The sequence below is a fragment of the Mustela lutreola genome, chromosome 3 (assembly GCF_030435805.1).
Source record: "Mustela lutreola isolate mMusLut2 chromosome 3, mMusLut2.pri, whole genome shotgun sequence".
NCBI classification, from domain to species: Eukaryota; Metazoa; Chordata; class Mammalia; order Carnivora; family Mustelidae; genus Mustela; species Mustela lutreola.
In genome coordinates, this window is record NC_081292.1 from 196,802,505 (window position 1) to 196,826,742 (window position 24,238).

At 35.5% G+C, this 24,238-nt stretch overlaps 1 protein-coding gene across 13 annotated transcripts in view; it reads right to left on the minus strand.

Annotated features, from left to right (window-relative positions):
- Positions 1-24,238, minus strand: part of CARF (calcium responsive transcription factor) — a 109,431-nt gene that overhangs the window by 34,490 nt on the left and 50,703 nt on the right. For 5 of the 13 annotated variants that reach the window (XM_059168366.1, XM_059168367.1, XM_059168368.1 and 2 more), the window contains 6 exons: positions 23,707-23,940; positions 22,022-22,184; positions 20,144-20,207; positions 16,092-16,222; positions 15,340-15,712; positions 9,788-10,643 (listed from right to left, as the gene is read on the minus strand). In XM_059168366.1, coding sequence (XP_059024349.1) covers positions 10,429-10,643; positions 15,340-15,712; positions 16,092-16,222; positions 20,144-20,207; positions 22,022-22,184; positions 23,707-23,940 — 1,180 coding nt within the window. In that variant the 3' untranslated portion in view covers positions 9,788-10,428. Of the gene's footprint in view, positions 1-9,787; positions 12,953-13,663; positions 13,779-15,339; positions 15,713-16,091; positions 16,223-20,143; positions 20,208-22,021; positions 22,185-23,706; positions 23,941-24,238 lie in introns of those variants that run through there. The other 8 variants (XR_009352052.1, XR_009352051.1, XM_059168373.1 and 5 more) reach the window with 5 other exon arrangements.

Consider the following 24,238-nt stretch of genomic DNA (forward strand, 5'->3'; position numbering starts at 1 on the left):
TCTGCCCCTCCTCCTGCGCCCGTGCTCTCTAAAATAAATAAATCTTAAAAACCAAACCAAACCAAACAACCTGCCTGCCGCTACACTGTGAGTCTCTATAGGGCTAGGATTAGGTCTTGCTAACCTTTCATACAGCCAGCAGGTAACACAGTGTCTGGTTCTCAATACTCAGCCACTGCTGATCATGATTGGACAAAAACACACAAACAAGTTGACGAATCTGATTTTCAATTTAAGAACATGAACCTTAAATGAACCCTTAGTCAAGTAGACCCATTAATATTATACTTCCCTTGCCTCATTACTCTCATACTAGCTTTTCTCCTCAACATGCTTCCCCCACACACCCACCTTCACAGCTACCTAAGGGCTTTGCTTCTTATTTCACAGAAAATTGAAGCAATCAAGAGAATTCCCAGACTCTCCCTTGTAGTCTCCTACCAGCATCTCTACCCATACAGTCTGCTTTGTCCTCTATCCACATATAAGGTATCCATGGGACTATCTAAAGTTAAGCCCCTTCCTTAAGGACTAGATCCCCTTTCTTCTACTCAAAAATATATCTTCGGCAGCTTCCTCAACAACTTTCACTACTCTCTTTAGGTTGTTCCCCATTTATTTTTTTATCCTTATAAAAAAATAAAAAACTCTAAAAGCTGGATGTTCACTCAAAAATATTTTCTCAGCATCTGCCACTGTCATACATCAACAAACCAAAAAAGACAAAGATCCTTGCCCCTACAGTTTTAATCGAGTAGGGAGAGAGAGATAAACTATAAAGTTTGTTCTTAATATAATGGCCAAATTTATTTATTTATTTATTTGAGAGAGAAAGAGAAAGAGTACAGGGAGGAGCAGAGGGAGAAGGGGAATGAAAACCTTGAGCAGACTACACGCTGAGCACGGAAGCCCATGCAGGGCTTGATCTCATGACTCTGAGATCACAACCTGAGCCAAAATAAAAGAGTGGATGTTCAACCAACTGAGCCCCCCCAGGCATCCCCAAAATTATGCTCTTAAAGGGTGTCTTATTATGTTGTCATTCTGCTCAAAGTTTGGCAACAGCTTTCCATTTCTGCTCAGAATAAAAGCCAGTATCTTTAAGATGGATTGTAAGACACTACGTGACCGGACCCCTGTTATCTCTCTGACCTCATTTCCCAGGACTCTCTGACTTGCTCTCTCCACTCCCAACACATTAGCCTTGTTCTGACCTTCAGGCACAGCGAATACTGCCTGATCCTGCAGTTCCCTCTTATTTGAACTGCTCTGCATGGGATCTGTATGACCCTCTTTATTGTCTTGAAGAATTTGCTTGCAGGTACCTTCTCAATGAGGCCCATTCTGGCTGCCCTATTTAAAAATTGCAACTCTTACCATTCTCTGTATGTTTTTCTCTGTTCCACTTTTATACTCTCTCACTTGTAAACCTGATGTATAAACATATAGTATACATACAATAATACACTTAAGTACATATACTTACATATAAACATATACAATGTGCTTATGTTTATATATACTTATTACTATTTATTATCTTTCTCCCTTTACTGGAATGTAAACTCCAAAAGGGCAGGAAATATGTCTGCTTTGCAGAATGAATGAATGTCCATTTTTAAGATTTTTGAGTGTCTTTGTAGAACATAAATGTAAAAACCCAACAGCTTCTATAAAGTAATTATAGATACAGTAGTCAAGGCCAGAAATTTGTTACACAATTTTGTTGTGATAATCAAAAAATGACTCTGGCACTTCCATTTGCCCATTATACCTACCTTCAGAAACCAGCAAAATTTTAAGTTTCATCCAAATTTTAGGATTAAGTGCTCTAATTTTTAAAGATTTTATTTATTTGACAGAGAGAAAGAGAGAGAGGGTGTATACAAGCAGGGAGAGCAGCAGGCAGAGGTGGAGAGAAGCAGATTCCTGGCTGAACAGAGCAGATACGGGGCTGTGGGACTCAAACCCAGGACCCAGGGATCATGACCTGAGCCAAAAGCAGATGCCCAACCGACCAAGCCACCGAGGCACCCCTAGAAAAGGTTTTTGATTCAATGGGCCCCTTTAATGGATCATTTCAATAAGACTTTAAATGTAACACATACTAAGCAAAATATAAAATTCTTTGTCTGGCCTTCTATAATTTCTACCATTTAAGCTTTCTCTCACCTTTCCAGTCTTTTCCCCAACTTCTTTCCTTCATTGTCTCCTAAAACTCTCATCAAAATGAACGTTGTGTTTGTATCCCCCAAAGAGCCATATAATTCTCTCTACTTGCTCCTTGAATTCTATACATCTGCATTTTAATCTCATGTCCATGTCATGAAAGATCCAACTTAAAGATCCTATAATGAAAAGATCACTTGTTTGCTGGACCGTGTGGCAAAAGGAATGTGGAATGGTACTGGACACACCTTGCTATCAATATTAACTTTATCACTTTGTAGTTGTTTTAACAACCTCAAACAATTGAATTTCTGAATTTCAGTTTTCCCATTTGTGAGAGACATCATTAGTGGCCTAAATGTTAGTCAATGAATTCTGTCTTACTAAAATGCAATTTTTCTTGGGGTGGTATCCAGATTTCAAAAGAACTACGTTTCTTAGCAGCCCTTATAAGTGGGATGGTTATGTAACTCTTCTAACCAATCCGATAAAAGTGGAAGTTGCAGATGGGTCTCCCAAAAAAGACCTTTGGCTCATTCTCCCAGCATAGGCCTTTGCCCATTCCATTCTTACAATCTGAACTCTCATCCGTGCTGCAAGTAGAGCAACCGTCATGGACAAAAAAGCAACAAATACACAGATGATAGCCACATGTTAGACATGGTTATATAAAAAGATTAAGGGAGGCTCGGTTCCTGGTGGGCACAGGGAACCACCATACCAGCCCTGGTGAGACTGCCTTCAGATTTGGTTTCATAAAAAAGGTTAGACCTCTTTATTTTGTTAAGCCACCACAATCATGTGTCTGTTGCAAGCAGCCCAAGACGCTCTCTAACAGATACATCATCTTTAAAATACAGATGGGGTGCCTGGGTGGGTCAGCTGGTTGAGCTTCCAACTCTTGATCTCAGCTCAGGTCTTGATCTCAAGGGTCAGGAATTCAAGCATCATGTTGGGCTCCACATTTGATGTAGAGCTTACTTAAAAAAAATAAATAAGGATCACACTTACCTTTCAGGACTTAACATTTTATTATTAATATTAATTATAAAAATGAACATACATTGACTGATATGTCACAGATTCCAAGATTTCAACAAAAGTTAATTAAATCCTTATAATAGTTAGGTAGCTACTACTATTTCTTCAGAAGAAAGAAAAATATGAAGAACTGAAAGTTTAAGTAGTTTGACCAAGTTACAAAGGTAATTAAGAGGAGGTGGTATTCAACTTTAACTGTCCAACTTCAGAGCACATGCTCTTTATCACCGATCCTAGCTATAAAAATAAGGAATGACTTACTTTTTGCCAGGCAAAATGCCAAGTGCTTTAGCCAAACAATACAAAGCACCAAGTACAATACCTGGTGCTTACTGTCAGTTCTCTTCCTTGTAAGTAATGTCATCTTCTTAAATCGTTTTTTTTAATTTAAAGATTTTATTTATTTATTTGACAGAGAGAGAGATATCACAAACAGGCAGAGCAGCAGGCAGAGAGAGAGGGAGAAGCAGGCTCCCCGCTGAGCAGAGAGCCCGACTTGGGCTCCATCCTAGGACCCTGAGATCATGACCTGAGCCAAAGGCAGAGGCTTAACCCACCGAGCCACCCAGGCGCCCCTTCTTCTTAATTCTTATATGATTTTATCCATATCCCTATGATCAAATTTACCATTTTCTATCTTGTATAAAGTTATATATTGTCTGTAATAGACAGTAAGTTCCTTTAAGACAAATTTTAAATCATTCATTTTGATATCCTGCATGGCCCAACTCTGTAAGACACACAGAAGGCTGAGTCATTATGATTGGTGGAACCATGGCAGTGGGGACTGGAAACTATACCATCAAAGGTGGTCCCTATACAATCAGGCTGTTCTGGAGAATTACTTTGGACCAACCCTATACCCTAAATCCCACCATGATACCTACTTGTCTCACCCAGATTTGTGGTACCTTACTCCATCTCACGATCTATCCTTATGCTTCCCTTACAGCCTCTATGTCCTCTCCCAATTCAACCGCTTGCAGAAACCTAAATGGGACATGATATCAACACTGTCTGGAGAACTTCCATATCTAGTCAAGATGGAGTACAAGCGATCAGATTCACCCTTCTGCCTGAAACAACTATAAAACTCGATAAAATATATGAAACAATGATTCTCAAAACACTGGACATTATGCAAGAGAGAACAGTGATCCCTGAGAGATGGAAAACAAATGAGATGAGGCTTATGCCATCCCAGACTGCTGTCTGAAGAGTTTCCAGGCTGTGGCACACAGAGTGGAAAATTAGGCAGAGCCTCTGAGAGGGAGGACATGAAACTTGCAATCAAGGAAGGCCAAAGCAACTAGAGTTATAGGATAAAGTACTGGGGAAAAGAGCTACACGGAAAACTCCAGAGCTCTGCAAAAGAGCACTCTCTAACATTCGACAGAGTATTTAATGATCAGTGCATGAGTATAAAGAAGTTACTTGAGACTAGAAGGAGAATAACCCTCTGAGGCTCATAGGGTTCAGAAGAGTGCCTATTCCCACCAGCCAGAGTAGAAAACCTCATTAATTCAAAAGCAGTGTAGAGCACTCAGAAGGGATTTGCTTCAATAATGAGACAATATTAACACTACAAAGCTTGAAAGCAAGATATTAAAGGTACAAACTGTTTCTAAGAAAGTTAACTGTGACCTGGGACAAAACTCAAGAATAGGAATAGGAATACAAAAATATCCAGCACCCAACAAGGCAGAAGTTATGTCTGACATCCAATCAAAAGTTACCAGGAATGCAAAAAAGCAGGAAAATATATAAAAATAATATATATAAGATATATATTTAAAGTATAATTTTTTTATTTGATTATTTAAAGTATGAATAGTAATGTATTGTGAAGTTACAAGATGCATAGAAATAAAATATGTGACCCCAATAGCACAAAGAAGTGGAAAAACTTAAGTATATTATTGTAAAATTCTTATACTATATGTGAAATGATGGAATAGTATTTGAAGGTAGACTGGTATAGTACAGTATAAATGTTAAAGTAATCATTAAAATAACAAGAGTTACAGCTAATAAGTCAATAAAGGAGGTAAAGCTGAATCATTAAAAAAGGGCAATTGCACCAAAAGGCAGAATAAGAAAAGGGAGCAAAGTATAGACTGAACAAACAACAAGATGGAAGGGAAGACTCAAACATGACCATATCAATAGTGACATTAAATGCAACTGAAACCCAACAATGTATAAAACAGGATAATGCATCTTGATGAACAAGTATGACTTATTCCAGGAATGCAAGGATGCAAGGCTGTTTTACCCTTTGAAATTCAGACAAAGTCTTTTATCAGACTGTGAGACTTAAAAAAGGAAAAACTAAATGATCATCTCAACATATGCAGAAAAATCACCTGACAAAATCAAATATCCATTCCTAACAAAAATTCTCAGCACACTAAAACAGGATGACTCTCATTCAATTTGGTAAGCCATATTCTAAAATTATGGTTAACCTCATAATAGGGAAAGACTAAATGCTTTCCCCTAAGATCAGAAACAAGGCAAGGTCTACTCTAACTAGTTCTAATCAAAGCTGTACTTTAGATTCCAGTCAGTGTAACAGCTTTGAAAAAGAAATACAAAGCATCCAGATTGGAAAGGAAGATGTAAAACAGCATTAATTGTCTACGGAAAAAAAATTTAATAGAGTATACGAAAAATCTATGAGAATAAGTGTTTAAGGAGGTTGCAAAATAAAAGACCCATAAAGCATATCAATTGTATTTCATATTATGCAAAAATAAGAAATTGAAATTAAAAAACGTCATTTAGAAGCTCTTAGGGAGGAGCACCTGGGTGGCTCAGTGGGTTAAAGCCTCTGCCTTAGGCTCAGGTCATGATCTCAGGGTCCTGGGATCCAGCCCCACATCAAGGTCTCTGCTCAGCAGGGAGACTGCTTCCTCCCCTCTCTCTCTCTGCCTGTCTCTCTACCTACTTGTGACCTGTCAAGTAAGTAAATAAAATCTTAAAAAAAAAAAAAAAAAGAAGTTCTTAGTGATAAATCTGACAAAAGATATGTGAGACCTATACACTGAAAACTCTAAGATATTGTCAAGGAAAAAATTAAGTATCAATATTAAGATTTCAATAATCCCCAACTTGATCTATATATTCTATATTAACCCAGTCAAAATCCTATCAGGCATTTAAAAAAAAGAAATTGAGAATGAGATTCTAAAATTCACATGGAAAAACAAAGAACTTAGAAGAGCCAGAAGAAATTTTAAAGGAAGAGTAAGGTTCAAAGACTGCATTACCAGGAAGCCTGGGTGGCTTAGTAGGTAGGTTGAGTGTCTGCCTTCAGCTCAGGTCATGATCCCAGGGTCCTGGAATTGAGCCCTGCATTGGGGTCCTTGCTCAGTGGGGAGCCTGCTTCTCCCTCTCTCTCTGCCTGTCACTCTCCCTGCCTATGCTCTCTCTCCCTCTCTCTCGGACAAGTAAGTAAAATCTTAAAAAAAAATTTCTTAATAAAAAATTTAAAAAAACAGAGGCTCTATTACCTGACTTCAAAACTTACCTTAAAGCTATAGTAATCAAGACAATGTGCTACTGGCATCAATATGGACCCAACTTTTCCAATCTTGGTACTACAGACATTTTGCACCAGACAATTCTTTATTGTAGGAACTGTTCTATACAGTGTACAATGTTGAGCAGAAGCTCTGGCTTCTATCAGAAACCAGTAGTATCTCCCTAGCTATCACTACTGAAACTGTCTCCAGACTTTGTGTAATGTTCCCCAGTGGCATAATTGCCCTGCTTGAGACCACTGAGATAGACAATGTATCAATGAAAAAGAACAGATTCCAGAAAGTCACCCAAATATACGTGATCAATGAATTTTTTCATCAAGGGTATAAATTTAATTCAATAGAGAAATACAGTCTTCATAAAATGGTACTGAATCAATTGGGTATTCATATGCAAAAAGGATCGTGTACTATGTATATAAAAATTGACTCAAAATGGATGATGCACCTAAATGTAAACTCAGTTATAAAATTTCTGAGAAGAAAACCTGGAGAAAAATCTAATCTTGGGTTAGGCAAAGATCTCTTACACTAAAAGTATGATCCACAAAGGAAAAAAAAGATACACTGGGACTTAATCACAATTAAGAACTGCTCTTTATGGGGTGCCTGGGTGGCGCAGCTGTCATGATCCCAGGGTCCTGGGATGCAGCCCTGCATCCAGCTTCCTGCTCAGTGGGGAGCCTGCTTCTCCCTCTTCCTCTGCCTGCCGCTCCCGCTGCTATGCTCTATCAAATAAATGAATAAAATCTTTAAAAACAAAAAAAGGACTTGTATCTAGAATATACTTCCTAAACCTCTATAATAAGAAAACAATTCCATTTAAAAATGAGGTAAAGAGGGGGTACCTGGGTGGCTCATTGGGTTAAAGCCTCTGCCTTTGGCTCAGGTCATGATCTCAGGGTCCTGGGATCGAGCCCCGCATTGGGCTGTCTGCTCAGCAGGGAGCCTGCTTCCCTTCCTCTCTCTCTGCCTGCCTCTCTGCCTACTTGTGATCTCTGCCAAATAAATAAATAAAATCTTTAAAAAAAATGCCCAACCTCTGGGGATTATAAGTTGTTTAAAAAAAAAAATGAGGTAAAGATCCAAACAGACACTCCACTAAAGAAGATATACAGATGGTATGTAACACATGAAAAGATGTTCAACGGCATTGGTCATCTCAGAAATGGAAATTAAAACCACAGTGAGATACTACTATATACCTATTACAATGTCTATAATATAAAAGCCAGCCCCTACCAAGTGTTGGCTAGAACTCTCATATACACCTGACAAGAATGTAAGGTGGCATAACCACTTCAGAAAAATCACTTGAGTTTCCTAAAATGTTAAATATACACCTACCACATAATCCAGGTATTCCACTACTATTTACTTAAGAGAAATGAAAGCATATATTCATAAAAAGACTTTCATATAAATGTTCATAGCAGCTTTATTTGTAATAGCCAAGAACTGCAAACAACCCAGCTATTCATCAACAGGTGAATGGATAGACAAATTGTGGTATATCCATACAATGGAATATCAGCAGTAAAAAGGAACAGGCTATTCATATATTCTGACACAGATTAATCTGAAAATAACTATGCTGAGTGACAAGAGTCATAAAAAATGTTCATACCAGATAATTTTTATAAAATTGTAGCCAAAGCAAACTGATCTCTCATGAGAGAAAGCATATCAGTAGTTGTTTGGGGATGGTGAGGTAGGAATGGGAAACAGAAGAAGAGGGAATGGATTTAGAGGTGATGGATATGTTCATTATCTTAATTGTGGTGATAGTTTCATAGATGTATACATATATCAAAACTTCCTAAATTATGTACTTTAAATATGTGCAATTTATTTTATGTCGATTATACTTCAATAAAAATATTTTTAAAAACTCTAATATCGGACTCCTACTCTGTCCTCTGGTTTCAGAATTCTTTTTTTTTTCCTAATTGAGATATGATTAACATATTAAGTTTAAGGTATACAATATGTTGATTTGGTAATTTATATTTTGCAATATATTACCACCATAGAGTTAGCTAAAAATCACTATCATGTCACACAATTATTTGTTCCCTTTTATTACCCCCTATTCTTTCCTTTTAGATGTAGTCTCTGAGCAACTTTGAATATTATAATGAGGTATTATTGATTATAATTACTATGCTGTACATTAGAATTCTCAAACTTATTTATTGATTTCAAGTTTTACCCTTGAACATTTCCTCTGCACAATTATACCCATATTACATTTTCAGAGGTTTTCAATATTAACCATACAACTTATTTATTTTTCTCATGAATCAAATTTAGAATCCACTAGTGAGTTTTTTTAAGATTCTGATTTTATTCCTAAAGTTTTAAGACTTCAGTCAGCAACAAATATTTGCATTATTTAACAATAGTTTTCATAGTTAATGTGTATATGGCAAAAGCACACTAAGGCTTTGCCATTACAACTAAGTTAAGTAGAATAACAGACATTTAGATACCAAAGCAATACACCATTTAAGATGTCTGAAGCTAAATCAGCTCATAGGGAACAGTTAATACAGTACACCTTTTGGAGACAGTAAGATTTTCTATAGTACTACAAAGAGCAGGTGGAATAAAGCGGAAAAAAAAAAAAAAAAAAAAGAAAGAAAGAAAAGAAAAGAAAAGGAATAGAAAGAAGAGAAAAGCCAGAATGGAAAACACTGATGATCCCTTCTTTTTAACCAAGAAATATAAAGCTGTATTTAAAGATATCACAATGCCAAGATGTGAGAAAAAGAATTACTAATACCTTATTACATGCATTATATTAAAATGTTGATGGTTGGTTGAGCTGAGAGTACTAAATGCATATATGTTCCTAAATGGAATGATAACAGGAGTTACTGGTAGTTATGCTGGAAAACTTTCAAGTTCCAAATTGACCATAAATTTCTAGCCAAAGTTCGCAGGTAATTAAAGTGTTTATTTAACATCTTTAAGAGGAACAAAACTACCACTATCCCCAGAAAAAGTATAAAAAGAAAACTACCAACAAGTTTAAGAAAAAAATAACACAGGATTTTTAATGAAAAAAATTACATTATAACAAGGACACTATACATTAAGTTACAATATATATATATGTATATACACACACATTTTAAAACTTTTTTTAAAAATCTGGTACAAATTAAATGACCTCTTTCACATACTCACATGATTAAGTCTGTATTTTGACAGGATATAAAAATGAAACACAAGCTGGTGGGCCTCAAAATCAGAAACTGCAATGCAGGACCAACTTCCAAAATCTATTTTCTATTGTTTTTGCGACTTTTAAAAAACATTTACCTTGGATAAGACAAGGTACTTAGTATAAAAGCTTTTTCTTTTAAACATGTTAACTGCTTATGGAGAAATTAATATTGAAGGAAAAAGCCCACCATGGCAGTGTTTATCTATAACTCACTGTAGTATATATAAAGTTCACTGGGAGGCTTTGGAACATGGAAACTACAATGATGAAAAAAGCTCAGCTGTAATTATGAATTTCTAACTGTTTATTTCGAATGTGCAACTCACTACTACATATATTACACCTTGCAATACATCATACAAAAGAGCAGATGTCAAAGTTTGCTGTAGAGCTGTTAGGAGAATGCAAAATATAGATACTGAAAGTTTTATGCACTTGTATTTAATACCCTGTGCATTTAAAAAATAACTGAATATTTAAAATATGTAAACATACTTCTAAAAAAGCGATGCTAAGCACCTTAAAATACAATACTGATATATTGTGACTGAACATGCATTTAGAGGACACATTAATTTTTAAAAATTTAGAAACTATTTTTAAAGAGCTACTCATTGAAATACTTACATGAAAATATTGATAGTTCCAGTTTCTACCTAAAAACCAAAAGAGTATACAATTAGGGACTGAAACCTTCCTTCATGCTCTTTTTTAATTTTGCTTTTTGTTTGTGAGGTGGATGCACTGTAACTTTCTGTCCTCATAAAAACAAAAATAAAAATGGGTACCAGAGAGACATTCACATAGAATGAAGTGAGAGAAATATTTTTTAACTGTGTTTTGTTAAAACTGTGTTTTGTTAAGTGCCAAAGTCTGAATCCTCTAACATCTCTCATTCTCATAGGTAATTCACTAGAGTTTGTATCTTAACAAGCATTTCTCCTTAACAACTCAACATCAAAAAAGAAAAGAATGTCTCCAAAGGAACATAGTTAAATTGGTAAAATATTTAATAAGCTATTGCCATTAATAAAAAGTGAAGATTACTTAAAATCTTGAAAACAGTTTCCATAAACTGGAAATAACAAATGAAAAGAATGTTATCTACAATGTAACACTAAAATATAAATTTAGACTTATACCCTTTAAGTACACACAGACTAAGAGGAATCTGGGTTTGAGGTAATTAAGAGCTGTGTTTAACTTAGAGTAACATAATCAGATTTGGCAGCCTGCCTCTAAAATGCTGACATCAAATATTTTCAGTTCTTAGAACAGTTAGCTATTCTAACTAAAAATCATATATGTAATTAAATATTAACTTTGTATTAAATAGGGGCATAAATAATACATTTTATATTAAATAGGGTATAAATCTAAAGAGCAAGATGTTTTTATTAAAGTTCTACTCACTTCTAATATAACAATGCTTTATACTTAGATACATATGTACCTGCGACAATTAAAATGAATTAAGAATGGGAGACTGGATTTAGAAAAGCTAAAAATGACTCATATTCATGTAAAATATTAAGGTTAAATTTCATATTATATCTCATATCCTTTGAATATTAAATATTCATATCCATTTGAAATCCTTATTATTTTAAAATAAAGGCTTAAATATACCCACACATGGTCCCTGGGGTAAAAAAAAGCCTTTATGTTGATTTCTTGACAGTTTATAATTGACATTTCTAGTTTGCCAACCTTTCAGAAAACAGAAGCTTACAATGAATATAGTGATCAGTACTTATTCAGTATTTCAAGTAAATATACTTACTCAACAAGTAAATATACATACACATCGGCTGTTTTAAAGTGTTAAATATGAACTAATTTTTTAACTACAAATACTTACCTTGAAATAGCATAAATTCTAATACCACCAATTCAGTAAGAACTCTGGCATAGAAAAATAAATACAACTCAAATTGTTTTCCAACCAGAGCTGAATCTTCAATACAAAATAGGAAAAAAAAAAAATCCCCTGCTGATACCAAAAAGTCCCCCAAATCATCTGTAAACACCAGGGGAAGTCTGTTATTTTTTCTGAATTCTCTCAATTTCTACATTTTCCTATCCATAAGTAGTGCTTTACCTACAATACTATATAAATCCATGCAATATACATTTATTTCTGTGTTTTATCTGATTAATTCAAGTTAAAATTATAAGTACTTACCAAGACACTTTAAATTTCTATTAGATGACCATTAGTATGCTATTGGTTTGTAGTTTGAAGTATAAAAAATTATAATGGAAGAAGCCAAAATGCAACTACTGTTTCCACAAATGAGAATGCTGGGCTTCATGTTATGATTCAAATTTACGACTGTTTTATCTTCCCTAATGTGACAGACTACAAATAATCTCTCACCTGTCTGCTATAATGTAAAGAATTTCTTCACAACTTTAAAGAGGCAGTAAGTTCTTTTATCACTTTTAAATAAAAAGTCAACACACAGTCACACACACACACACACACACACACACACAATTTTTTGTTGTTTTTGTCTTTTCAGAACCCAAATTAGATATTTTCAAGAGATGAGTTATGTAACTATTTGTGTTCAGACTATATTGTCATGAATAAATTCAGATGATCTTTTGAAATACTGGCCTCATTAGATAATCAAAAAGCATAAGAATTATACAAAATGACAGCAGTAAAATAGCTTCCAAAAATATGGACTTGGCAACAAACATATCAGTTTTAAATCAAAGTTGCTCATTGAACTAGTCTTTAGTCCATCTATCACAATACTGCACTTTGACAATATTCACCTTCTTTTTTATGACATCAGAAGTTACCCAAGTTATAAATTCTGAAAAGCTTCAATAATTTATGTGGCAGATAATTTCTTACAGTCCAAATTTTTTTTTGCTTCCATAGACAATGCTGGTTCTTTGGGTTCTTGCTTAACTTGGCTCAGAGAAATGGTACCTTCTGGATTTTCTTCAACTTTAAAACCAAACATAAAAGAAAAACCCTAAAGGTTAATGTAAACTTACAAGACTGGAATCCTTATAATTATATGAATTTAGAAGCAAAGCAAAAAACAAGTCGTTTTTTAAAAAACAGTCAGTGTATTTGAAAACTCAGTACTTCTGACATCTTAGTCATTCATAATAAATTCTTTCAGGATGTGTATACCTGAAACTAATGTACTATTGTATGTCAACTAAACTTCAATAAAAAAATTTAAAGAAAAAGAACAATAATAAAAAATTAAATGTTGAGAAGTTTAAAAAAAGTTTCTTCAGTATGCTTCTGGTAATGAAAACAAGAAAAGACTAAGAAAACCAGAGTTCCTCTCCTCTACAGATGCTTTGATAAAAAAGCAGTCCATAATTTCATGAAAGTATGAGGACTATCTCATATTTAAATTTAACTACCTTTAAAACTATGAGTAAACAAAAGTCAGGAAGCCTCCTATTATTGGAAAATGATGTTTTGCAAACAGTAGGTATACGTATTACAAATTTACAGATTTGTTACCAGTCTACTATGGCCTCCATATGTAGCCATATATCAAGGCAAATACTCCCTCCCTAAAGAAACTCAACTACATGAGTACTTTAGAAAAAAATATGCCACCTCTTCATGGAGAGTTCTGACTTAACTGTACAAGCTGTATGTTTGCTTATCTGAAACACTGCACAAGGCACTTACCATTCTGATTTTAAAGTACTTATGACCAGATTAATCTGAATGCAGCATACCAGCGACACTATCTTGAACTGGCAGGTGAGATGTCTCTTTCTCAGGGATATCAGTTTCTCAGTTGCTAAAGGGAACCAAGATTAAGGGGACCAATATTTGCTCAGGCAAGTGTGTTAACACCCCTAATGCTTGTCACATATGGATGTGTTAAGGAGTTTAGCCCACACCATAAAGAAAACCAGTAGAAGATGGATTTGAGTGACCCTTAGGATTCATATTCAGGTGAAGTAGTTCCTCAGATCATGATCTAACTTGATAAATCATGCAATTTCAGATTCCAAGAGGGTCTCCTTTAAAGCAATCTGATTAGAGCTCCCAGAAATACCTTGGTACAACATAGAGGGAGGAAGCATGTTAGAATGGAAAGAAACTTTGAAGGCAGAAGATCTGGGTTCAAATCCCTGCTCTATCACTTCTAGGTAATTACTTAACCTCTCTGAGCCTTGATTAACCTATCTGTAGAATGGGGACACCACCAACTATTACATGAAGTTCTGAGGATTAATTCACGTATATTCCTTTCCCTCTTTTCTACTAAACTTCTACTAAACTTATTCAGTAGTGACAACTACTGAACCACAGCTCTCCAGATAAATTTTCTTAAAAGTAACAATTCCAAAAAATTTAGAATAAAAAAGTAACAATTCCAAAAATTTTTAAAAATTTAAAATTTAAAATCTTTTGGAATTATTACTTTTAAGAAAATGATTCTTTTCTGGAAGGAACTAACTTACACTTTTCCTTACCCAAAAGAATGAAGTCTAAGAATCTAGGGTAAATACTTTGTATGTTCTAAGGATTTCTATGAAGATTTCTATGAAGATTTTTGTTGTTCAAAGCAAACTGCATATCTTTCTCCACAAAAGTTCGCAATCCGAAACAATCTATGTGAAAGGGAGTGACGTAGGTCAAGTAGGAGTAGGTTGACTGGGTTTGTTACAAAGTAAAGTTAACAAGGTCTTGGATTAAACCCAAGTCCCTAAGGCTTAACTAGTTCCCTTTCCGTTTCCATAGAACTCAACATTAAAGTTTATAACTCAAAATCTTTAACATTTATATCTGTCCACTTCATTCCATTTTTCCTTATAACATTTTTTTTCCATAGTAACCTTTACACTATAAGTTTTCCTTTTAAAGTTTCTCATTTTATGGGGCACCTAGGTGGCTCTGTCATTTATGTGGCTGCCTTTGGCTCAGGTCATCATCTCAGAGTCCTGGGATTAAGCCCCACTCAGTTCTCTGCTCAGGGGGGAGTCTGCTTCTCTCTTTCTCTCCACTCCTCCCCCCTGCCTATGCCCTCTCCCTCTATAATACATACATACATAATCTTTGAAAGAATAAAGTTTCTCATTTTTTTCATGCATTCTACAATGACGCTCTGATTTTGTATCACCACAGATTTTCTATGTAAACTGAGGTAATTAGAGAACAATTTTGATGGAGAAGAAAAAATTAAAAAGCTTAGGAGTTATTATGCTCTTGATATTTTTCCCTTTTTCTAGTTAGTTTCACTTTCTTTATATTTTATAAACCCCTGAGTAGAAATGATTGTTTTTTTCTGTAGTGTAACAGTAATGATAGTCCAAAAAGGTTAAAAATAAAATCACAAGTTGCTTTTAACTTACTAAGAGCTGGGTGGCTATCTATAATCTGTATTGGGATGGTCTGCCCATTTCCCAGCAGAATCCGGTGAACACCTCCTTCCATATTCTCTGCATCCTCAACATCTCCAACTTCCACCAGCTGGTCCATTGCAGCCAAATTTTGATCTGGTCCTGGAAGGCTAGTCATGGTAGAAGCAATAATGCTACTGTTTGGGGTTAGGCATGTATCTGTTTGAAGACTATGACTTTGACCAAGCAGCAGAGAATTATTATTCAGTACAGTACTTTCTAATGAATCCAGAAGTCTTGAAGGACTGGAGGAAGGGTGGTTATTTACTGATATCACAGCCGATGGTCCATCAGGAGAAGTGAATCTTGGTTGCAACTGCAAACCCTTTTAAACCGAAAAGAGTTACATCAAAATGTTTAAATTTACTAAGTATAATTTTCTCATAGGATATATTATTCTTTTGACACATAATTGAAATAAAATAGAGGAATATAATTACTAACAAATATCAAGGATAGAAACAAGAATCAAAGGAAAAGTAGTACAACTAAAATTTTACTGCATGCACAGTCAATTCCAACTTTTTAAAAATGTATTATTTAAATGATCTTATATCAAGATACAAAAAAATCAGGAAATTAATAATAAAAACATCTGTGATCATTATTATAATTCTATAATAATTCTGTAACATCCCTAGAAGAAGAGAGATTAAGGAAGAAAGGGAGGGGCTTCAGTTTTGTCTATTTCACTGGATACCTACCTGTAATTGTGTAAATACTTTTGGTTGAAATGAGGAAAGTGAAGAAAGCAAGTGGGCCGGCTCTGGAGACAAAGAACCCCTTGTCTGATTTGTTTCCATTTTGGTGTTAATTGATTCCCCCGGTGAATTTCCTAAGTTATATATATTAAAAAAAAATCATCTATCATAACAAAATAATGTTTATGGTTTCTATGTTATATGACACTACATTTTATTACAACACTTACTATTACAATTAGAATAGGAAATAAATTCAAAGGTTTGAAAAGGACTTTAAGAAGTTCTTTTGTTCACTGTTTCCAGACCTGGTAGAATCAGAATCACTCAGGAACTTTTTGAAAATATACATTCTGAGGGGCGCCTGGGTGGCTCAGTGGGTTAAGCCGCTGCCTTCGGCTCAGGTCATGATCTCAGGGTCCTGGGATCGAGTCCCGCATCGGGCTCTCTGCTCAGCAGGGAGCCTGCTTCCTTCTCTCTCTCTCTGCCTGCCTCTCAGTGTACTTGTAATTTCTCTCTGTCAAATAAATAAATAAAATCTTTAAAAAAAAAAAAAAGAAAATATACATTCTGAGGTTCAACCTCCATTAATTTTAATTCAGTATATCTAGGATGTGATGTTAGAAACAGTAGTTTTTTCCTTGAAAGATTATGTTTTGTAGCTCTACTCTAGCCCATTTTCCGTGCTATGATGCTGTAAACTTCTCTGGATGTGTGAAACCTATGAAGCCTCTCAGTCACAGAGACCAAACTTAATTCATCTTTGGTAGCCCTAATGCCTAGGACAATGCCTGACAGGAAGTGGGTCCTCCAAAATAGCAGCACTAATTCCTATTCTCCTGAAACTGTTCCAAAAAATAGAAATGGAAGGAAAACTTCCAAACTCATTTTATGAGGCCAGCATCACCTTGATCCCAAAACCAGACAAGGATCCCACCAAAAAAGAGAGCTATAGACCGATATCCTTGATGAACACAGATGCGAAAATACTCAACAAAATACTAGCCAATAGGATTCAACAGTACATTAAAAAGATTATTCACCATGACCAAGTGGGATTTATTCCAGGGCTGCAAGGTTGGTTCAACATCCGCAAATCAGTCAATGTGATACAACACATCAATAAAAGAAAGAACAAGAACCATATGATACTCTCAATAGATGCTGAAAAAGCATTTGACAAAGTACAACATCCCTTCCTGATCAAAACTCTTCAAAGTGTAGGGATAGAGGGCACATACCTCAATATCATCAAAGCCATCTATGAAAAACCCACCGCAAATATCATTCTCAATGGAGAAAAACTGAAAGCTTTTCTGGCATCTTCATTTCTAATTGTCCTTGTACTTCACTCTGCTGCAGTCACCCACTACTACTATCATACCCTCGACTCTTCTACATCTAAAAATCTCTACTTCAGATATCCCATTCTTTGATCACAACCTCTTATTCTTCCAGGGATTTTGCTTAAGTACTTCACTACAATTACTCGACCTCAGGTGAACCTCCAGGCCTTTGATTCCTCAGTTTTCTTCAGATACATCAACTTCTCACTTAATAAACTTCTCTCCCCATCCAGTTTAGTTGAATCCCACGGTTACAGCTTCAGTCACTATCCTAAAAATCCTCTAATCTCCCTTGCTTCTTTGTACTTTTGTTACAACCTGGTACAATCTGAGCACTGAATGAAAATGGCTTTCAGTGCCTGTACGTGCAAAGCTGAATGCCACTGAAAAAGAAACTTACTGTTACTACTAATACCAATTTATGATCACCAACTTCAACAGGACCTTCACCTACCTGTACCTGACAACCTTACAAGGTTTCTCCCATTCTCTCTCTCTCTCTTTTAAAGTTTTTATTTACTTGACAGAGAGAGACATAGTAAGAGAGGGAACACAAGCAGGGGGAGTGGGAGAGGGAGAAGCAGGCTCCCCACCAAGCAGGGAGCCTGATGTGGGGCTTGATCCCAGGACCCCAGGATCACGACCCAAGCCAAAGGCAAATGCCCTACGGCAAATGCCCTACGGCATCTGCCACCCAGGCGCCCCTCTCCCATTCTACATTATAGAAGATTTCAAATGTCTAAACTTCCTAAGATCTTTTTCACTCTTAGCACTTTTAAAGAGAAAAGAGAAATTATCAGAAATTTCCTCAACTTCTCATCATCAAAGCTATCTAGTACCTTCATCTTCATCTCTCTCTTCAGATTTCTTCTATCTGAAAATACCTTCCCTCAACCCTGTATTCTCTTCCTAGCACACTGTCTCTACTTCTTCATTCACCACTCATTCACTCTTCAACCATCCCAATGTGACTTCTTCCCAATCCACTCGATTGAAATGGCTATGATACCTAAGCTTTCCAAACCTGATTTCATGAATTTTTTTTCTTTCCCCTTGTCATTACCAAATCCTATTCTTAAACCAGTATTGCCTACCTCAGTAAATGCCATAAATGCCACTACCCATCAGTTGCTCATGGAAGAAACTCAGGAGTCATCCCAGATCATTCCTATTCTTTTACCCCCCACACCTCTTCAATCAATAACCAAAACCTTTGAAAACAATTAAAATCTGTCCAATTCTAGTATAAATGCCACTAAATGGAGACTAAATCACTATCACACCTTTCATTTGGACAGCTCAAAGGGCCTCCAAAGCCCATTCTGCATATCTCCAAGCACTATCTATGCTTAAAACCACACCAACTTTCTTAAGTTCCTTGAACATGACAAGCTCTTTGTTGCTTAGCTTTCAAACATGGTATTCTTTGGATCGACAAATTCCTATCCATTCTGCAGTTCTCGGTTTAAAAGCCACTTTCTCAAGCGTTATTTCCCTACTCCCTAGATTAAGTTACATGTCTCTGTCACTATTCTCACACAAGGACAGCTTGGAATAGTAAGATAACATAGGAGAAACAGCATATTAGAAAAAGCAAACCATGTAAAATGGAAAAAATTTCCTGGTCAAGGTATCTTAAGGTTATTATTACTGGAATTAGCCTAGCTTTATAGTGATCTGTATTAGTATCAACCTCAAAATTTAATCATAAAGCACAAAAGCTGATTATATGAAGAAATTTTTTTTTAAGTTTATTTATTTATTTTTGGTAGTCTAGATCTACACCCACTGTGGGACCTGAACTCACAAACCCAACATCAAGAGTCATATGCTCTTCCAACTAAGCCAGCCAGGTACCCCTTATTTTTCACTTTTGTTTGCATACAGTTGACACACGATGTTACATTAGTTCCAGGTGTGTAACAGTGATTTAACTTCCCTATATCTTATGCCATGCTCACCACAAGTATAGCTACCAAAACTGTCACCAAACATTGTGATTGTGTATCACTGACTATATTCCCTATGTTGTGCCTTAAAAAAAAAAAAATTATTTGAGAGGGGAGGGAAGTGAGAGAGAATCTTCAAGCAGACTCCCCACTGAGCATGGAGAGCTCAATCTCATGACCGTGAGGTCATGATCTGAAGTGAAACCAAAAAGGTTTCTAAGCCAACTGAGCCACCCAGGTGACCTACGCCTTTCATTCCTGTGACTTATTCATTCCATAACTGGAAGCCTTCTCCTACTCCCTTTCACCCATTTTGCCCATGCCACACCACCTCTCCCCTTCAGCAACCATCAGCTAGTTCTCTGAATTTATAAGTCTGATTCTGCTTCTTGTTTATTCACGTGTTTTGTTCATCAGAGTCCACATATGAGTGAAATCATATGGTATTTGTCTTTCTCATTAGAAGTTTGATTTATTTTACTTAGCATAGTACTCTCTAGGTCCATCCATGTCATTATAAAAGGGAACGTGTCATCCTTTTTTACAGCTAAATAACATTTATGAGGAAGTATATGTGAGTAACATGTAAGTATATATGTTTAAACAGCTAGAATTATTTTGACAAATCCTAACATAGTTGTTCCTGTCTCTTTGGGCCATGGTTTCTTTATCCATGAAAAAATTTTGATTAGATGAGATAATCTTCAGTGTCTTCCAGTTTTAATACTGATTTTATTTAAAGATACTCAAAATAACCTACCTTCTGCAAATGTAACTGTCACAGTCTCTCTGAGAATATGCCCATTATCTGCAGTCCACTGAAGCTGGAATGGGAACATATATTTCAGTAAAAACAATAAAGCATTTATATTAAAAAATGTTTTAAAATATCAATACAACTATCATACTTTATTCAGTGATAGCATAACTGTGTTTTATTCAGTAATTACACTCTTCATTTGTTTACATTCTCAAAACATGAGTATACTTCACTATCCAAATACAATAGCTTCCCAAGTTCAGAGAGCAAGAATTTGGATAGCAAGTACAGATGGCAAAGATTATTGCTAACCAAATCCATTTTACTTCCTGAACTTTGGATAGTGAATAATTAAGAGATGGAAAATAATTAAGATAGTGAATAATTAAGAGATGAAAAAGAATAGTAGCACTAGTTTATAATCTGAATCTATTTAGGTAAGAAGACATAATAGTAAAAATTTGGGAAGCAAAGGGTATTGCTACTGAGATTTTTTTTTTTTTTGAAAGATTTATTTATTTATTTTAGAGAGCAAGAGGGAGCACATGTAAGTACTGGGGAGAGGGAGAGGCAGAAAGTCATGACCTGAACTGAAGTCAAGAGTCGGGACCCTTAACTGACTGAGCCACCCAGGTGCCCCACTACAAAGGTTTTAATGCTATAATTACTTCCTGTATTATAATTAGTAGTTTTTATATAATTACATTATACTCCTCAGAGTAAGCAAAATTTTCACAGAACTGACCAATATTCTGGGGGAAATTAGAGTTTCACAGAATGAGATAAAATTGATGTCCATAGACGGCATATAGAATGAACACCATCCCTTTGTGTATTCAAGCCTGAACTATTCTACTGAAACTTGTCTATTTTTTTTTTTTTAATTCAAAGATTTTATATTTTAGGGGCACCTGGGTGTCTCAGGGGTTGAGTCTCTGCCTTCGGCTCAGGTCATGATCTCAGGGTCCTGGGATCAAGCCCCACATCAGGCTCTTGGCTCAGCAGGGAGTCTGCTCCCCTCTCTCTCTGCCTGCTTGTGATCTCTCTCTTTGTCGAATAAAAAAGTAAAATAAAATAAATCTTTAAAAAAATTTAAAAAAAGAAAAACGACTATTTTTTCTTTAAAAAAAAAAAAGATTTTATTTATTTATTTGATAAAGAGAGAGAGAGCACAAGGAGCAGGGACAGAGGGAGAATAGAAGCAGACTCTCTGCTATGCAAGAAACTTGATTACAGGACCCTAGAATCATGACCCAACCTGAAAGCAAATGCCTAACTGACTGAGCCATCCAGGTGCCCCTCCTTTTTTTTAAAAAAAAGATTTATTTATTTCAGGGGTGACTCAGTGGCTCAGTCGGTTAAGCAGCTGCCTTTGGCTCAGGTCATGATTCCAGGGTCCTGGGATCGAGTCTCACATTGTGCTCTTTGCTCAGTGGGGAGCGTGCTTCTCCCTCTCCCTCTGCCTGCTGCTCCCCTTGCTTGTGCGCATTCTCACTCTGTCAAATAAACAAATAAAATCTTAAAGATTTATTTCAGTGAGAGAGAGAGCTCAGGGTGGGAAGGGCACAAGAAGAGGGAGAGAGAAACTCAAGCAGACTGCGCACTGAGAATGGAGCCTGACGCGGGGCTCGATTGTGTCACCCTGAGATCAGAGCTGAGCTAAAACCAAGAGCTGGATGCTTAATAAAATGCGCCACCAAGGCACCCAAAAACTACTATTTTTATATGTTTATGATTATATGTTTATATAAACATGTTTATGTTTATATGGCTACAGTTATTTATATGGCCTAATAACAACCACCCCATTAGGCCAAATAGTAAGAGAAGATGAGAAAGATTCTATAATAAAACAAAGAATTACAATTGCAATCCTACCGTTGCTGGAATAATCTCTGAGTTATACACATTATCTCCATTTCTCAAGGATTTCTGTACCTCATGGATGTGATTTTTAATATCATTTACAGTTGGAAAAAAGGATAAATTATGTCTCTCAGGTACTTCATCAGGTTTAAATAGTTCTCTTTCTACAAATTTTCTGTGGAGAGCATAAAACAATAAAAACATAAACAGCCTAGTAATACACTTCAGATCAAAGGAGAAAATAGTTCTTTTTTAGCATAAAATTCTGTAAATTATGTTTACAGCTTTATAATTTATATTTTTCCCCTTAATTTTTTCTGCATATTAAATCAAATAAATCATACAGATTAAAGCAATATAATACTTTCATTGATTAAATACCTCTATATCTAGAGTAAGCTTGGACATTTTTATAGGAATCATTAATGTCAGTTTAAGCACAATATGTTTTGAATGCTATGTCAGGCAGTATACTGAACATTTCACATCAAGGATCTCCTTTAATGCTGACTATAATCCTGTGAGATAAGTGCAATTATCATTCACACTTTACAGATAAGGGAACGAAGGGCTGTTGAAGTTAAATAATTTGCCAAAGTTATACATCTAGCCAGAAAGCATGAGAGCCTGGGCCTACACCCAGCTTATTGTATAAACATCATGTTGCTCTGCTGCCAAAAGACATCACAATATGAAATATGACCCAATTGAATTTAAGTAGACAAAAGAGAAATATAGAAATAGAAGGTGGCATTGACACATCAATATATAAAAAATTATAAAGTCCAATATTTAAATGGTTTATGCATTACATTCTATAGATCATACTGTAGAGCTGAATTACACCTCTGTTCTTAAGGGTTAAGTTTAGTAAATAATGTACGACTTTACCAAATCTTGGCTCTGTTCTAACAATGCCCCAATGAAAATGAATGTAAGATGTCTGAGAAAACTGCTAATTGGGAAAATCATGTATTAACTAAGACATAATCCTAGGAAATATATTCATTGTTATTCAGATTGGACTACATAATAACCAGTAGGAGTAATGCCAGTTAAGTACCAGAAATCACAGTAAAAGAGCACAGGCTGTAGCATTAGATCTAGATTTCAGTTCTGCCTCTACCACTCGAGCCAGTTATTTAACCACTTGTAGTACCTGCTTTTTTATGTGCGGGATGGAGGTAAATACATCCACTTTATATAGTTGCAAGAATAAATGCAATCATGAGTATTGTATCCTGAGAATCGGTAACACTGGACCAGAGTGCTACATTTAAACTTCCATCATACAAAGAACTATCCATGTTCTTTTGTTACAATACAGTTTCACTGCATTTCAAATAGCTTAAGTAAGTATCCTGGTCTAGGTTTTAAAATTTTTGGCTCTACAAAGGCTTTTTTTTCTCTAATAGCATTTATTATGTAATTCAATTTATACATAATTCAGAAATAGTCCAATTTGCTAAATTTGAATATGGAATATTTCAAATGAGTAAGCTGAATCATTACTCACAGCTTGCCAAATATCTGCTAGAAAATGATCAGTTCATAAATAAGATTATTTTAATGAATTAATAAATTATATTCCTTAACTATTCTGATACCACATATCTTGGAAAACGTCTATGATGATAAATATATTTTTTAAACCAACAAACAATAATGAAAAATGTAAAAGAATAATTTTACTGTACCTTAGCTGTTTCCTTACTGTATATACTTGTTCTATTCCCTGTGACACTAATTCTTGAATCTTGTGTGCTACTTGGGGATGTAGACGTGAGGGTAATGCACAGTTCTCATCCCTAATTGCAGTTCCCTCTTCTTCAAGAGAAGACACAGGAAAAGGGGAAGGTGGCAAAGGGAGGCAGGAAGTCTCTAATTCATGGTACTGATGGGCTTGCTTTGTAGGTAACTGTACATACCACCTGATAAGAAATATTTAAAATTATGTTACTAGATGAAGGCAAGAATCATAGTTATTTATATTAAAACTCAACAAGAAAAAGAATAATCTTGGGGCGCCTGGGTGGCTCAGTGGGTTAAAGCCTCTGCCTTCGGCTCAGGTCATGATCCCAGGGTCCTGGGATCAAGCCCCGCATCGGGCTCTCTGCTCAGCAGGGAGTCTGCTTCCCTTCCTCTCTCTCTGCCTACTTGTAATCTCTGTCTGTCAAATAAAATAAATAAAATCTTAAAAAAAAAAAGAATAATCTTTTAAGAAAAGAT